Raw genomic sequence first — 13,971 nt, 5'->3', positions numbered from 1 at the left:
ATGGACCTTAACTCCCAGAATGCCCCAGCCACCCATGCTGTCTGAGGAATTCTGGGAGTTGAAGTCCACAAATCCTAAAGCCACCAAGGTTGGACGCCCCTGCTCTGGATATTGCAAAATTACAGTTCCAGCATCTGCTGTTTTGGAGCTGCTGACACTTATAACGTGGCATGAAAAGGGACGTTGGAAGTAGTGATGGGTGAACCCAACGGTGTTTGGATTCGGCAAGTTTGGACGAACTTTAGGCAAAATTCGGCCGAACCCGAACCGAACCCAAACTCGAACGGGGAATCCCACCAAGAGATTCCGGGGGCGGATCTTTGATGTCACGTATACCGGCAGGTTCCATGGAATCCAGTAAGTGATCACCTTGGTGTCCTTAGCAACCTGCCGGTGACGTCAAGGCTCCGCCCACAGAATTTCTTCGTGGGAGGGATTCCCCAGCTCCTTTAAAGGGAGGTCTTCATGTAAAAATAAACATTGCTATTTTTACAAAAAAGGAGGCTGCAGTGGCGCTGCAAGCAAAGGGAGTGATCCAGGAAGTGATCACCTTGGCGTCCTTAGCAACCTGCTGGTGACGTCAAAGCTCCGAACGCCGAACACGACCCCGAACTTTGCCCGAAGTTTCAAAAAATTTCGTGTTCGTGTTCGACATACCGAACACCACAAAATTCGGTACGGAGCCGAATTGTGCGCGTTCGGTTCGCCCATCACTAATTGGAAGCAACTTTACCTTAATTCAGAACATTGTCTCATACAGACAAGTGTCAATGACGCTGTCCAGCATTTAGAAAGCTGTTTCTGTGTTGTCCTTTGGCTTCCTCTTGAGTTCGAAAGTTCTGATTACATCATCGCCTCCACGGAAACTCCAGTAGATTGCGCTCATTTTGATGGCATTCTTCTGTCTAGAAAATATGATTGAGTTGTGTTATTTTATGCCAGTGTGTCATGCAAACAAACAGTACGCTAGCTAAGAGGAGGGCCAAAGAAAGCTACATTGCCTAATATGATCAATCACCTCTTTCAATTAGCCAAGGAAATGGCAGCTCATTAGGAAGAGGGGCAACAATCACTTTGAAAGCCTGCCACCATGCAACGCCCCAAAGGAAAATGAATTGTCAAGGGTGAAAAGTTTCTTCTGTATGGTTTTTACTTCTAGGTCTTTTCTTTCACCATCATAGCATGAAATGATTCGATCGGGATTTGACTTAGGCTGAGTCAGTGAAGGAAGGCCGTCCTTCAGAGTCGACCTTAGAATCTTATTTCTTCTACCCTTGTTCTTTTAAAAGGGGTATTTTCAAAAAGCATTTGAGCAGAGGGCAACTCTTCCATTCATAGGTTCTTTAATGGAGCATTATTATGAATCTGGCTCTAGGAATAAGTGGCTTGACTATCTGTACAAACTGTTGAGGAAACACTATTTTTAATGCCACTAAAGTAAGCAATTATTAAATTTGTGAAGAAGTCATATAAGCTGCATTTAATTTTGATTTGATCAAATCAGCTTTAATTATTTTCCTGGATTAACTATTTTATTAGGGCCAGCCCAATTTTAGGACTGTACTTGCCAGCCCACAGAGATGTTCGTTTTCCAAAATGTACAGTATTGTGGATACTTCCCAGAAGTCTGGGAAATAGCCTACTTCTTCTCCTGTGGCCATCTTCATGGCTGGTTGGGTAATTCTTGCAGTCAAAATCCACAAGTTGTTAATGTTGGATAACTCTGATCTAAATGATATACATGTTCTTAAGTTTTATTCCAAGATAAAGTTACACTATCATCAGGGTTTCTCAACAAACTCTATTGACTTTAAGATGTCTAGACTTCAACTGGCCGAGGAATTCTGGGAATTATAGTCCTCAAGTCTTGCCAAGGTTAAAAATCCAAATCTAAAAGTTTGCTTCGTCCTTCGTCATCTAAAAGCTCCTTTTGTTCAGTGCTTTTAACCAACTACATTGCAATTATGATTGGTGAGAAGACTTAATATAAGAATGTAATGGCCTAAGATTCACCTTAATGCCAGCCTAAAATTCTAAAAAAAGAGAGAACCAAGAGCAGATAATGTGCTTCTCCCTCTCTAGGAATGTGGTATTAAAGGATTGATAACTTCTGTATTGCTACTGGTAGTATGTGTAAAAATCTACTTCATCCAGAATTCTAAGAATTGAAGTCCACACATCTTAAAGGAGGGGTAGGCAAAGTTGGCTCTTCTATGACATGTGGACTTCAACTCCCAGAATTCCTGAGCTAACATGATTGGCTCAGGAATTCTGGGAGTTGAAGTCCACAAGTCATTGAAAAGCCAACTTTGTGTACCCCTGTCCTAAAGTAACAGAGGCTGAGAAACCCTGCAATACTCACTGAAGAATTTTTTCAGTTGTCCTTTCCTTCCTGCTTTTACCAATCTCTTCTGTTCTCCTCTAGAGCTACACCAAGAGTGCTGCTTTCATTGTAACCTTGCATCCCCTACAAAACACCACAACAGATTTCTGGAGGTTGGTATATGACTATGGATGCACCTCCATCATTATGCTAAACCAGCTCAACCAGTCCAATTCTGCCTGGGTAAGTGAATGAGAGAGATCCACTTGTCATATAACCATCTCTGTTGCTCTAATAGTTTTGTTCCAGATCTATAAAGTGTTGCCCTGGGAACAGGGGGACATAGTTTGTGGTAGTATGTAGGTGAATAATCTATAGATCCCCCAAATCTGAGTCCATAGAATGTTTATGCTTGCCTGTGCCATGCTGGAACCCTTGAACATCAACTCATGTCTGTGTCAACTTGCAAAGTTTTCAAGTTGCCAGAAACAGGAGGGGAGAGAGCCAGTGGAGTTGCCAATTGTACTAACTGAAACTACGTTCCACAAATGTTTCTTTTACAGATTGTGTTCTAGGTTACCAGAGTCAACAGGAGGGGTGTGGGTTTCACAGCCTGCCAACAAGGTCCCCCTTCAGGCATAAAACCTTGCTGGTAATTTGGATCACTCACTCTTAATTCAGCCCATCCCACATTTGCCTCAGCTTCTGCCCACCTAGCAGTTCAAACGTTATATGTGAGTAGATAAATAGGTATCACTTCGGTGAGAAGACCTACCAGTGATTCACGTGGATGGTTAGAATCCTGCTGGTGCCGGACCTTCTTACTTGCAACGTCGTGTTTTGTGAGGCGACTTTGATGAAGAGAGAGGGTCCTAGTCGATGCTGCAGGATAGCTGCTCATCTTTTTTTCCTGGTGCGGAACTAGCACGCCCCCCGTGGCAAACCTTGGTAAGCGTATAAGCATAAACCAAAGAGGGCTAGCAGTCTTAGGCAGCCAAACTACTACTCTGCATTAGCTTTGTTGTCTCTTGGCTAATGTAACATGGCCATATGCTAAATAAATAAATGAATAAACCTAACCCACAGAGTTATTCCTGTGGGAAAAGTACTGAGAAAAAACTTACATACAGTACTTTGAGTTCCTGGAGAAAATGCAGAAAATAAATATGCTGGGTGAGCAGGAACTTTGAGTTCTTTGCCCTGAGCCAAAAGAAAAAAGGATGGGATGAAATAGCCAAATGTATAGTAGGATTGGAATATAAAATAAGAATGTTCTCTAAGTTAAGCATGTGAAGATAGTAAGTCCTGGACTCTCCAGCCATCTTTATATCAGTTTACCTTTCCTTGCTGTTTTAGGGTGCAAAACCTGCCATCTGTCATCCCCTCTTCTGTGACCCAAGAGCCCCTCAAAGTAATTGTAAAAAAATTGCTTGCCATTTTTGCTTCCACTCCACCCCCTACCTCTTGTTTTTGGGTCTTTTGTAGGCAGAAGGCTTGAAGCAGCATAGGCTTAAGACCATTTTTTCTTTACAACCTAAATAGCTGGGAATGGAGTCTGGCTTGAGCAATTTTTGGAATATGGCCATCCACATGCTGAGCAGATGCTGCTGCTGCCCTCCAGCCAATGGAAGTTGTGCATTCAATGGCAAAGAACAGTCACAGCCAGTCACTCTAGATTTATTGTTTTCAAAGAAAAGAGGGAAGTGGGCAATGCACAGTCAGCCATTGGCTACTGTTGAGATGGCTTTGTAGGCACACAGCTAAAGGGTAGTTGCCATTGTAAGTCAGCTGAAGAGGCCCTGGTGACCTGCTTCTCTGATCATTATGGCTTGCTGAATAAATCACAGATGATTGGGCTTGCACAGCAGACTGAGCTGGAAGCTGGCAACTAAATGACCAGAGAAGACCATTCTGAGAGACCATTCAATCAATGGGTAGAAGGACTGTTGCCAGAAATGTGTGCATGCTTTTAAGTGACATTAGGTGGCATCATGCAACCTTCTCCAACCTGATGTCTTCCAGTATGTAGGTGAATAATCTATAGATCCCCCAAATCTGAGTCCATAGAATGTTTATGCTTGCCTGTGCCATGCTGGAACCCTTGAACATCAACTCATGTCTGTGTCAACTTGCAAAGTTTTCAAGTTGCCAGAAACAGGAGGGGAGAGAGCCAGTGGAGTTGCCAATTGTACTAACTGAAACTATGTTCCACAAATGTTTCTTTTACAAATTGTGTTCTAGGTTACCAGAGTCAATAGGAAGGGTGTGGGTTTCACAGCCTGCCAACATGGTTCATTGGAGAACCACTAGACATGATTTATGACATGTCCAGTGGGGGTGGTGTGTGGGGGTGGGAAACAGGGTCATGAGGGCACGTAACCTATGTGAGCTCAGTTCTGACTGTTTCTGAGTATTGCCAAAATGTCGCTCCTAATAAATGGCTATATTTCTTTTGAAGTTTGGCTCATGGCTCATGAATTAATTAGGGCATCTTTTGGAAACTTCAAAGCCTATATGCCTTTGAGAAATTCTCAACGTTGATCCTTAAGGGCTCCAGGCAAAAGCAGGCATAAACATCCTATGGATTTAATTTTAGGAATCTATCTTTTATATATTTAGATCTTCAAACTATGGAGCATTTGGGAAGTTTGAGTCTTTCTCCCTAAACCATCAAAGCACCCTAGTTGGGTTCATGGCAGTTTTAAGAACCCATTACAAGTCCATAATGTTAATTTGCTTGATTTTTTTTTTTGAAAAGTACCACATTTTCAAAGCAACTGTAGACTCTTAATGGACACCTTCATTAAATGGATGATTTTATGAGTCAAGATCAAACACTTCCAGGGCCAATGGCCCAACTTATTGTTGTACTGAATCAAGGAGACGGGGGAATTAAAGGACCCCCCTATGAGTCAAGATGAGCTTCCTTTTGTCAGTCTTGCTGGCTGAGTTAAAGGGGACCACTGCATGCTTAATAAACAGAAGAGGAAAATAAACATTATTCTCAGTACTACCATATCAGGAGGTCTAGTAATACTGCAGGGCCAAAGGGAGTTTATTCAGGAGTGAAATTAGCTCTGGAAGCAATTGACACAGGGGGAAATCCAAGCAGTGAACTCTGCTGCAACAGGGCGATCTAAGAATTGGGGAACTTAACTGGAAAAGAGAAGAGAGGCAGAACTACCCATTTTCATCCAACATAAGAAACTCTGGTTCTTCTCCGGTCTTCGGAATCAGACTAGTTTAGCACATTTAACCGAGTCAGTTGAAAACTTTCTGCCTGGGTCAGTATAGCATGCTAAGTTTTTTTTAAAAAAAACTTCGTGTACATTTTTGCAGCATAACACATTTTGCGTGTTCAGCCTTTTGGATGAGTTTATGACTCAGGTCCAGAAAACGGGCTAATTAAAACAGACGAACTATATGGATGCTGTGCAAACTTGATTCAGATCGACCCTATCAGATCTCTATGCTTCCCACTATGGGTTCAATATAACTCTGTTTTTGTTTCTCTGTTATCTTATTCTGCTCATCATTTTGGACACCTGCTTCTTTAGGGATGTGTGCCTAGTGCAATTTCAGCCTCATTTTAAATGTTTACTTCAGTCAATAATTCTGCAAGTGACTTTGGGAAGGGAGTTTGGAGGACATATCCCCCGTTTGAATCATGTCTTGCAGCAGCGGTGTTCTACGAGCTGGAATGCTAAATTGCGCTTGCCGCCGCGGCTTATAAGTCCTTGCGGGACCAGTGCGATTTTGCTGCTGCACCTGTGGAGGAAGCAAAATCACACATGGAGCCACAGGTTAAACCTCGCCGAAATACCACCAAAGTGCAATTTAGCGTTCCGGCTCGTAGCCCACCACTGCCTTGCAGGAGGAAGTTGCAATGCCCAAATGATGGCTCTTAGTTTGGACAGCATTGTGATTGCAAAGATTGACAGTTTTCATGCTTGGAACAAACTTCCAGCAGATGTGGTTGGTAAATCCACAGGAACTGAATTGAAACATGCCTGGGATAAACATATAGCCATCCTAAGATAAAATACAGGAAGTAGTATAAGGGCAGACTAGATGAACCATGAGGTCTTTTCCTGCCGTCAATCTTCTATGTTTCACTCAATTACAGGTAGTCCTTGACCATCTCTGTTGCCAAGTGAGACATTGGCTAAGCGAATTTTGCCACATTTTACAACCTTTCTTACCCTTGTTGTTAATTAAGTGAATCACCGCAGTTGTTAAGCTACTAATGTGATTGTTAAGGGAGTCTTTATCATTGAGTTTGCTTGTCAGGAGGTCACAAAAAGGTGATCACGTGACCCTGGACCATTGTCACCATCATAAATATGAGTCAGCTGCCAAGGGTCTGAATTTTGATCATGTGACCGGGGGGATGCTGCAACAGTTTTAAGTGTGGAAAAACGGTCATGAATCATTTATTTCCCCAGTGCCATCGCAACTTTGAATGGTCACTAAATGAACTGTTGTAAGTTAGGGACTACCTGTATTCTTTAAATATACTTGATGCCCAATGCAACCTGAATGGTTAGACAGGCTGAAAAGGCTAAATGTTGTGTTTAAAGTGTGGAGATAAAACACCGTGGGTTTTGTGTTGATAGTTCCATCCTGGTAGTTGCATTAGGGAAGGAAGTTGGTGGGGCAGGAATAACAGTTTTCATGCTGGAGAGAGAACCGTTCAGGGGTGGGCTGCTAGGAGTTCACAGGGATTCCAGAGAACCTCTAGCTAAGATTCTGTTCAGTTCGGAGAACTCCCAAATCCCACTCCTGGCTGGCCTCATTCACCCATCCACTCCTCCCAGGAATCCTCATGTAGCCCATTTTGGGTGTATGTATTTGCAGGGCGTGCATGGCGGCTCATAGAGGGTGAAAAACGGGCCTACTAGAATTCAGGAAGACCAGGAAAGGGCCTGCTTCCAGTATCTAGATGGCCTCTGGAGCCTGCGGGGGCCATATCTTTCCTCCTGGAAGCTAGAGAAAGGATTCCGTAGTTCAGGGAGGGCAAAAACACGCCCTCCTGCCATTCCCACTTGGCCACTCCCACCACAGCCACACCCATCCAGCAATGAGGCAGAGAACTTTGTATCTTTTGTATTTGTATTATTATTTTGTAAGCCGCCCTGAGTCCTTCATGACTGGGCCGCATAGAAGTCGAATAAATAAATAAATAAAACCATTGCTAAAGTTTTCGAAGCCCACCCCTGGAACCATTCTGTCCCCAGATATTATTCTGTTCCCAGAGTGATCATGTAAAGAAGCAAACACCCATTGTATCAAAAGAACAAGAGAGAAAATCCTTGAGTTGGAACCTAGAAACAAGGACTTTTATAATGGCTGTGACTTCTGGTCTAGTGCAATGGACCAATCTGCAGGTTCACGCCTGTTCCTGAATAAACCATTATGTGTTTACAGGGATAATATTTACAGCTGAACCTGGTCTGAAAACAATCTCATTCATAATGCCCCGAGTAGACAACGCATCAGTTTGGCTGTGCCAGGTGAATGGATATCAAGAGTCCTTCCTATCAGTCATCATTCCCTGCCACTTTAATGCCGAGCAATATTAAACCTTGTCCTGATGTATCCTAGGTGAAATTGGCTGAAAACAAACCTTGATTGAAGGGGATGTTGATAACATTGAATTGCTTCCCTGCTGTGGGGGAGGTTAAACAGATGAGATTTATTCGTTTAGAGAAAGAGGGACTAGACGTGGGTGCGTGCAGGAAGGAGTGATGGGTTTTACAATTGCACAAAAAAGCAAATTCTGTAAGCTATTCTCAAATCCACGGTGCAGAGATTCCACAGTGGAGGGATTATTCTTTATTAGGGGAATTACAAAGAATAACAAAGTAAAATAACCAATGCGCATAAAAGTGGAGGCAAACTTTGGAGGTTTGGGGAAAGGGGAGAGAAAAAACATTTAATGGCAAAAGGGAAGGGAGAACAGCAAAGTTTAATCCATTGAAGCATGCATCAACTTTTTTCTTCGACCTTAAAATTCTGAATCCACCCTTCTACCTTTGGTTTCCCTGGTTCAGTGGTGGGCAGCAGCCAGTGAGCTCAGGTGCCCTGTCCCAGTAGGGAATTCCGGGATGTGTTCACAGCTGCATGCCCCCAATGCACCCCCAACATGCCCCCGCATGAGATTTGGCTTCTGCGCATGTGCAACAGGTGAAATCTCATGTGTGGACACTCATACAAGCAAGATTTCAGTGATTTTTGCTGATTCTTGGCTTCTGTACATGTGCAGAAGCAAAAATATCAGCGGAAATTGCTGAAATCTCACTCTCTCAATAATCCTCACTTGAGATTTCACTTGCTGTGCATGCGCAGAAGCCAAATCTCGTGCTGACACGCTAGTGGGGCGCATGCACACCCGCAACGTCCTCGGAGGACGCACTGGTAGGAGGTAGGACGAGCGACCCTATACTGCCCTGGTTGAAATTGTACAATATATTAACTCCAAGCCAAATGGACCACTTTTTGGCTTATTGGGTAAGTAAATCTATCTCTACAGTGCCAGGGACTCATGCCACTTTGGTTCCTCTCCTTTTAGCCTTGTTTACAATATTGGCCAGAACCGGGCCTTCAGCAATATGGACCGATGCAGGTGGAATATATATCTCGGTCAAGTGATGAAGATGTTATTGCCCGTCTTTTCCGGGTGCAGAACATAACACGGGTGAGTTTGCTCTAAACATCTGCACTATTTTTTCCTGTAAACATCTGCGCTCTCTCTCTCTCTCTCTCTCTCTCTCTCTCTCTCTCTCTCTCTCTCTCTCTCTCTGAAAACTTGATCTAAAAAGTCATTTGGAGCAACTCTTTTATTTTTCTTTCTTTTTCTTATTATACACAAAAAATATAAACATCTGCTGGTGAGACCACATTTGGAATACTGTGTTCAGTTCTGGAGACCTCACCTACAAAAAGATATTGATAGAATTGAACGGGTCCAAAGACGGGCTACAAAAACGGTGGAAGGTCTTAAGCATAAAACGTATCAGGAAAGACTTAATGAACTCAATCTGTATAGTCTGGAGGACAGAAGGAAAAGGGGGGACACGATTGAAACATTTAAATATGTCAAAGGGTTAAATAAGGTCCAGGAGGGAAGTGTTTTTAATAGGAAAGTGAACACAAGAACAAGGGGGCACAATCTGAGTTTAGTCAGGGGAAAAATCAGAAGCAACATGAGAAAATATTATTTTACTGAAAGAGTAATAGATGCTTGGAACAAACTTCCAGCAGATGTGGTTGGTAAATCCACAGTAACTGAATTTAAACATGCCTGGGATAAACATAGATCCATCCTAAGATAAAATACAGGAAATAGTATAAGGGCAGACTAGATGGACCATGAGGTCTTTTTCTGCTGTCAATCTTCTATGTTTCTATGACATAACATACAAACATATAGTGTTAGAAAATGTAGTTCCTTATCATTGTTACAGTTGAAGATCAGTTCATCAAAATTCATACACATATATTCATACACTATATAATGCAACTACAGTGGTACCTCGGTACTCGAACGCTTCCTTTCTCGTACATTTCGGATAACGAACAAAATTTTCGGCAAAAATTTGCTTCGGTATCTGAACAAAAATTCAGATACCGAACAGCCAGAGAAAATTTTGTTCATTATCCGAAATGTAATCCCGGCAGCTCCTCATGGAGTACCTCACCACCTTCACGGGCAAGAGCGACCGCCTGCTGAGGGGCACCGCCAACTGTCTCTGGGGCGCCGTCCCCGGCGTGGGGAGCCTCCGCCAAGTCCACTTCAAGTTTCAAGTTTCAAGTTTAATCAGATTTGTATGCCGCCCCTCTCCGCAGACTCGGGGCGGCTCACAGCAATAGCAATACAATGTAAGACAAATCCAATACTTAAATTACTTTAAAAAACACCACAAATTAAAACCAATCATACACACTAGCGTACCATGCATAAATTTTTATAAGCCTAGGGGGAAGGAACATGTCAATTCCCCCATGCCTGACGACAGAGGTGGGTTTTAAGGAGCTTACGAAAGGCTAGGAGGGTGGGGGCAACTCTGATATCTGGGGGGAGTTGGTTCCAAAGGGTCGGGGCCGCCACAGAGAAGGCTCTTCCCCTGGGTCCCGCCAGCAGCTTCCTTTTCTCATGTGACGTTCCCGGCGCTGCTGCTGCTCGAAGGAAAGCCGCCCTCGCTAAGAAGGAGAAAGTTGGTGTAGCTGCTTAAAGGGAAGAAGGAGCCCCCGAAACTGCTGGTATTGCAGCTGCCCCCACCCTTCCTCAGATCTTTATCCCATAGGAAATGAAGGAAATAGGGGCTGGAAACCAATTAAACCCATTTCCATTATTTCCTATGGGATAAATTAATTCGGTATTCGACCAAATCGGTTCTCGACCACACTTCTGGAACGGATTATGGTCGAATACCGAGGTACCACTGTATCATAATAATGCTGGTCTGATTCAATAGCAATCTACCCCTGGTGGGTTGGGGATTACAGGAGCTGGGGTCCCACTAGCCCCCGATTCAGACATTTGAACAATTGTAGAAAGGAAAACTCAAGGGAAATTTCATTGCAGGTTGTTCAGAAAATGGTAGCTAATTTCCCCCTTTTTTCAATATCTGTCCTGTCTCAGGTTATTACAATGGCATTAATAATGCCACCCATGGAGAGTCAGTCTGGAAACCCGTTTTGAGCCTCGTAGGATTTTCTTCCTTTCCACTGATTTTGTACTGAGCTTTCTATCCAGCACTGCTAAATTCCAGGCTCGCTTAGCTAAGGGCGGATAATCCTCCTTCATTCCATTCCATACTAACTACATTATATTGCAAATCTACCTATATTATGAAAGTATTACCGGGCCTCATTTCCTTACCCCTGCTTCCCTTCTCTTTCCCTTTCATTCTCTCTCTTTTATGATGATGATGATGTTGATGATGTGGTGAATACTAAATGAATGCAAGCAGCCAACAATCATTGACTGCCAGAAGATAGATAGATGGTTGGCAATAGGGCAGGGTTCTGCATTCTTCGCAACTATGGTTGGGAGGAATGATATGGAATTTTTGGGAGTGCAAATGCAGTGGTGCTATAAAAGAGTTGTGCTTTTCTGGATTTTGTACATCAGTAAGCACCTCTTCCAAATCATTTTTTAAACAAGTTTAGTTCTAGTACAGGTAGTCCTTGACTTACAATAGGACAACAGTGCCCATTGCTAAGAGGGGCAACTATTAAATGAGCCACGGCCAGTGGTGAAATCCATTTTTTTACTACCAGTTCTGTGGGCGTGGCTTGGTGGCAGTGATGGGCTACCAAAATTTTTACTACCACACTGTGGCGTGGCTTATGCATTTTGCTTCAACATCTTTCAGTGCAAATTGGGTGCTGTGGGGTGGAGCTCCATTTTTGCTACTCCATTGCGTTCCCCCCCCCAATCCAGGCAGTAGCCCACTCCTGGTTATCTACTATATAAAGTGTATGTACACACACGCACGCACAACTGTTCTAAAATTATACACATTCAACCTCATTTACTGTGATAGGAAAAACATACCCAGAGCCTAGAAGGGAAAAAAAAGAAAAGAAATCAAAATTTTGCTACCGGTAATGCGTACCTGACCGTACCCGTAGGAGCCCATCACTGCTTGGTGGGCATGGCTTGGTGGGCTGTCAGGGGAAGAAGGGGTGGGCTATTGCTTGGATGGAAGGGGGGCATGCAGTGAGGTAGCGAAAATAGAGCTCCATCCCAGACCACCCAATTTGCCAATTTGCACTGAAAGATGTTGAAAGAAAATGCAGGGCATCCTGCATAAGCCACGGCCACAGTGTGAAAGTAAAAATTTTGGTAGCCTTTCACTGAGGGGAAGTATCCTGCAAAATCTCCATTCCCCCTCCACTCAGGGACCAGCCAGAGGTGGGATTTGCCAGTTCTCTGAACTACTCAAAATTTCTGCAACGGATTCTCCAGAACCTTCAGCTTCAACCGCAATAACACAAGAGCACGCAACAGGTCCAAACATGACTGTAAAAAATATGACTTTAGCAATCGAGTTGTTGAAGCATGGAAGTCTTTACCAGACTCCGTGGTGTCAACCCCCAACATTTTTCCCTTAGACTTTCCACAGTTGACTTCTCCAGATTCCTTAGAGGTCAGTAAGGGGCGAGCATAAGTGCACTAGTGTGCCTTCCGTCCCCTGTCCAATTGTCTCTCCTATATTTTATATATCTTTTCTCCCATCCATATATCCTTCCTCTGTTCTTCATTGATGTATTCTATTCTCATATCTCTTCTTCTATCCCTTCCCTGATATTTACTACTACACGTTTTCATTCTCCTTAACTTTCAATTTGTATTGGACAAAGTAAGTAAGTAAGTAAGTAAGTAAGTAAGTAAGTAAGTAAGTAAGTAAGTAAGTAAATAAAAATAAATAAATAAATAAATAAATAAAAAACCCTGTGGGATTTCACCTCTGATCACCTCTGATATTATAACTTTTTTACCAGATTATTAAGCAAATCACTGCACTGGAATCACAAGGTTGTTAAGTGAATCTGTCCTCTCTGATTGACTTCCCTTGTTGAAGGTATAATAACTGAGGCCTTTTACCAGAACATGTAAGTTTAATCAGAACATGCCAACAGGGCAGGTACAGGCTTAAGAAATTACACAAGAGAACACAGACTTATATACAGGACGCCTTCTGAGGCAACTACCAATCACATACAAAGGAGGGTTCCCGCTTTAACAGTAACTATGCTTATGCGGCCAATCAGGACCCTGGAGAGGGATACGCGAGCTCGAATCTGACAGCCGGCTTATTGCTATGCAGACACAGCACTCCTGCCCCTTCGGCTGACACAAACATAATCTTTTAAATACCCAGGTCTGCGACAGATTCTCTCGGAGCGCCGGGGCTCTGTGGGATGTTCCGACCTCTCGATCTCGGCCGGATGGATTGGACTGGGAGCCTGGCCCACTTCTTCTTCCCTGTGAAACGCTGAGGGAAAGTTTCCTGAAGTTCCTGCAGCTGTGGGTGGGTCCTGAAGACACACCCCCTGGAACTCATTGGCTTCCCGATCTTCCTGCCGATCCTCCCTATTAAGTCTAATCTGATCCAGGTGTCTTTTCCAAATTCGTCCGTCTCTTAGTTCTACCTCGAACGAACGAGGCCCCAGTTCCCTGCAAACTATACCTTTCTCCCAATTCCTATGTCCTGAAAAGGCACGGGCAAATACCGCGTCTCCTACAGACACCTCACGTCTGGCAGCTTCTGGCCACTGTACTGTTCCCGCATACCCTGGGTGCAACCTGTCAAGTATGATTCGCAATTTGCGACCCATTAAAAGCTCTGCTGGCGTCTTCCCCGTGGTTACACATGGGGTGGTATGTTGAGCCATGAGCACATCAGCCAATCTAGCCTTCCAAGAGTTCTGGGGCAGCCGTTTGAGGGACTCTTTAACTGACCTAACTGCCCGTTCCGCCTGGCCATTACTGGCCGGATGCCAAGGCGAGGTCAAGGCATGTCTAATGCCAGCTGTGGCCAAAAAGGATTCAAAGAGGACTGATGTGAACTGCGGGCCGTTATCCGAGACCAGTAGATCCGGGAACCCGTGCGTGGCAAATAGGGTCATTAAGGATT

General features: G+C 43.7%; 1 protein-coding gene across 2 annotated transcripts in view; it reads left to right on the top strand.

Moving 5' to 3' along the window:
* The window catches only part of PTPRU (protein tyrosine phosphatase receptor type U), a 558,855-nt gene that overhangs the window by 504,575 nt on the left and 40,309 nt on the right, over nt 1–13,971 (top strand). For both annotated transcript variants that reach the window (XM_070764504.1, XM_070764505.1), the window contains exons 26-27: nt 2,426–2,566; nt 8,895–9,020. In XM_070764504.1, the coding sequence (XP_070620605.1) occupies nt 2,426–2,566; nt 8,895–9,020 (267 nt within the window). The remainder of the gene's footprint in view (nt 1–2,425; nt 2,567–8,894; nt 9,021–13,971) is intronic.

Source organism: Erythrolamprus reginae, chromosome 11, assembly GCF_031021105.1.
Source record: "Erythrolamprus reginae isolate rEryReg1 chromosome 11, rEryReg1.hap1, whole genome shotgun sequence".
NCBI lineage: Eukaryota > Metazoa > Chordata > Lepidosauria > Squamata > Dipsadidae > Erythrolamprus > Erythrolamprus reginae.
The sequence above is the reverse complement of the archived record's forward strand: the minus strand, read 5'-3'. Positions and strand labels throughout refer to the sequence as shown.